This window comes from Austrofundulus limnaeus, unplaced genomic scaffold (assembly GCF_001266775.1).
Source record: "Austrofundulus limnaeus strain Quisiro unplaced genomic scaffold, Austrofundulus_limnaeus-1.0 Scaffold277, whole genome shotgun sequence".
Taxonomy (NCBI): domain Eukaryota; kingdom Metazoa; phylum Chordata; class Actinopteri; order Cyprinodontiformes; family Rivulidae; genus Austrofundulus; species Austrofundulus limnaeus.
In genome coordinates this window covers 179264-182451 of record NW_013952679.1, presented here as the reverse complement: position 1 = coordinate 182451, position 3188 = coordinate 179264, and the positions used below count along the sequence as shown (strand labels likewise).

Below are 3188 nucleotides of genomic sequence, written 5' to 3'. Positions count from 1 at the left end.
ACCTGATGCATCTCAGTAATCCAGGTAAAAAAATCAAAAAGAAAAAAATTGTATAGGTCTTCTGGACGGGTTCTTCTTTAATGAAACGTTTCGTCTCTCCTCCAAGAGACTTCTTCAGTCTGAGAGTTTCAGGCAAAATTCAGGCTTTTAAGCACTGCCTCCCTCCTACAGTGCTGTTATTGCCAGTATCACTCCACCCCGTTAACAATAGGTGTATCAGTCACATGGAGGCAGTGCTTAAAAGCCTGAATTTTGCCTGAAACTCTCAGACTGAAGAAGTCTCTTGGAGGAGAGACGAAACGTTTCATTAAAGAAGAACCCGTCCAGAAGACCTATACAATTTTTTTCTTTTTGATTTTTTACCTGGATTACTGAGACGCATCAGGATAGATTTCTGTAGCGTCTTATAAGCTAAATGCTGAGCAGACATTCTCAGCATTACAGAAAATTAAAACATATAACAAAATACAGAACAGAACAGACTGGACTTTCAGTGTTAGCTTCATGGTGGTGATAGAAAAGGACTTATTGTTGAAACGAAACGCCATGAGGACCTGTATGACAGAGGAGCTGGATTTTTCTTGAGGAATAAAAGGAGGATGGAGTTTTTAAACGGATAATAAAAAGTTTCGGAGAGTAAAATATATTTTATTTAAAAGTTTTAAATGCACAGCTCACCACTGCTAAAACTCCAACCAGCYGAGGTGGATGTTCAACCATCCAGAGCCTGATTCTGGTTCTGTTGGGGATTTCCTCCTGTGTTCCACTGTCACCTTTGTCATGCTCAGGATGGAGGATTACAATGAAAGGAAAATTTTACCTAATCTGACGGTTTCTTTGGATAATGTTTACTAATTGATTTCACAATGTACTGTTTGTGTATTGTATTAAAATTGGAAGGAACTGATTGTAACTTGATTTAAAAGTGGATGCATCTGTAACAGATTTATTAACTGAACGTGTTTCTTGTTTTGTRTAGTTTCCTGACTTTTCTGTGAACTGGTGCTGTATAAATTTAAATAAATTGTAAACTCGTTCACTCACTGTATCGTAGACTAAATGGTGGACAAGAGGAAAATTTGAACACAGCATAAACAGAATTCTGCTGCCAAAGAAAGAAGACAGATCTTTTTAAAGGAAATATAAAACCCACATATAACTAAATATGAAAATATGACAGTATTATTTATTGTGGCAAGTGGTGAAAAGAGGCCAGGGCACAGAAATGAATTGTTCTTACCTGCTGTGTGACTGTGACTGGTGGATACATGGGCCAGATACAAATGGCCAACCAAACAGGCACTGTTAGACTGCAAACCAATGGCTCCAGAAAAGGTGATAATCTGCAACAGAGAACCAAAAGACCAGTGTTAGGCTGCAGACTGTATGTAAATGCAAAAAAAAAACCCCATCATAAATTATACCCTGTCATAAGAAGTCATTAACGCTTAAGAACCAGAAAAGGCGAAGCTTCGTAAGAAAAAAAAAACTAGAGTAGCTAATATTGAAAGCTAAGTGCTACCTGTGAGATGGCCCGAATCACCTCGTTCAGTCTGCTCTGCTGCTGGGAGGAAAGCTCCAGCTCATCTTTCAACTGCAACAACAAAACACTCTTCAGGATAAAAGGCTTGATTAGATTAGATTTGTTCCCTAGCAGGAGGTCACAATTTCCCTAAAAACGTCAACAATGTTGCTGATGAAGACCACGACTGGTGGATGCAGTGTTGATGAGCACCAGTTTTTACCTGGATGAGGTACCTCTCTGATCCCACTAAAGCCACCAGACCGTTGGCAGCAGCCAGTCGCTGCATTGTGGGACAGCCCTGAAACACAAAGACAAATCAAAGACCAAGATGTTAAACTCACTGTCGACTGTCAACAACCTTTGTTCTGAAGTTCCAATAAACAAAGCATGTGTGGCACCTCTGCTAGCAGGATTTTGATCCAAGCAGCCAGCAGACGTGGGTGGAGGTCCTCCGCTTTACCATGACCTGACATGGACAGTCCGTGGACGATTAACCCCAGAGCTAGAGAAAAGCCTGGAGTCTGGAGACATTAACTAGACTTTAGAAGGTCTTAAAAATAACAATCTAGAACTTACAATGATCAGTTTTACATGAAGATACACTGCCCGGCCAAAAAAAAGTGTCCACCTGGCTTTAATTAATGCTGCGTTCCAGTAGTCCAGGGAAGTGGTAATTTCCCTGTTCCCATTGGTAGATTTAAACTGGAACGCCCCCTCCAGTGGTAATAATCCACCCGTATAGTGAAAGAAATGTGACTGCCCCCAGTTTCGATTTCCTGATGGTGGCTACTGGCAGCTTTAGAAAGTTAACTTCGTAACATTTACTGTTATTTATCTTACTTAATTTTTTGTGAATGTTTAATCACTCGCACAAGTAGTRTGTTTTCTGTCCAATATTAAAATCAATGTTTATTTGCATGACGTACAKAGTAGAACTCTCTTTTTGTCAGTGTTTATATTGTAGCAGTGTTGWAGCTAGGTTAGCGGCAGCAATCTAATCGCCTGTCAGCTAAYTGGAATGCAGTTGCACATGGTTTGTTGGGAAATGACGACACTACTATTTACCAGTTCTGGGAATAGGATGTAAATGGAACGCAGCATAAGTCCTATGATGTGGGGTTGCTGCAGTTGGTCAGGTCTAGGTTCAGCAACAGTATGAGCTCAAAGAATGAGGTCAGCTGACTACCTGAATATACTGAATGACCAGGTTATTCCATCCTTCCCTGACGGCATGGCCATATTCCAAGACGACAATGCCAGGATTCATGGGGCTCTTACTGTGAAGGAGTGGTTCAGGGAGCACGAGCCATCATTTTTACACATGGATTGGCTCCACAGAGTCCATGGAGAATCTTTGGGATGTGCTAGAGAAGGCTTTGTGCAGCGGTCAGACTTTAACATCATTAATGTAAGATCTTGGTGAAAAATTAATGCAACAATGGATGGAAATGAATCTTGTGACATTGCAGAAGCTTATTGAAACAACGCCACAGAGAATGCATGTCGTAATCAAAGCTAAAGGCGGTCCAACAAAATATTAGTGTGACCTTTATTTTATTTATTTGTTTGTTTGTTTGTTTGTTTGTTTGTTTGTTTGTTTGTTTGTTTGTTTGTTTGTTTAATTTTTTTGTGGCAACTTTGAATTTTTGGCCAAGTCGTGTAA

The 3188-nt window shown here is 40.1% G+C and overlaps 1 protein-coding gene across 1 annotated transcript in view; it reads right to left on the bottom strand.

Moving 5' to 3' along the window:
* focad (focadhesin) overlaps nucleotides 1-3188 on the bottom strand; it is a gene marked incomplete at its 5' end in the record, with an annotated part of 114289 nt that overhangs the window by 17333 nt on the left and 93768 nt on the right. The window contains 4 exon segments of the mRNA XM_014021068.1: nucleotides 1241-1343; nucleotides 1523-1594; nucleotides 1746-1823; nucleotides 1924-2046. Of these exon segments, the coding sequence (XP_013876522.1) occupies nucleotides 1241-1343; nucleotides 1523-1594; nucleotides 1746-1823; nucleotides 1924-2046 (376 nt within the window).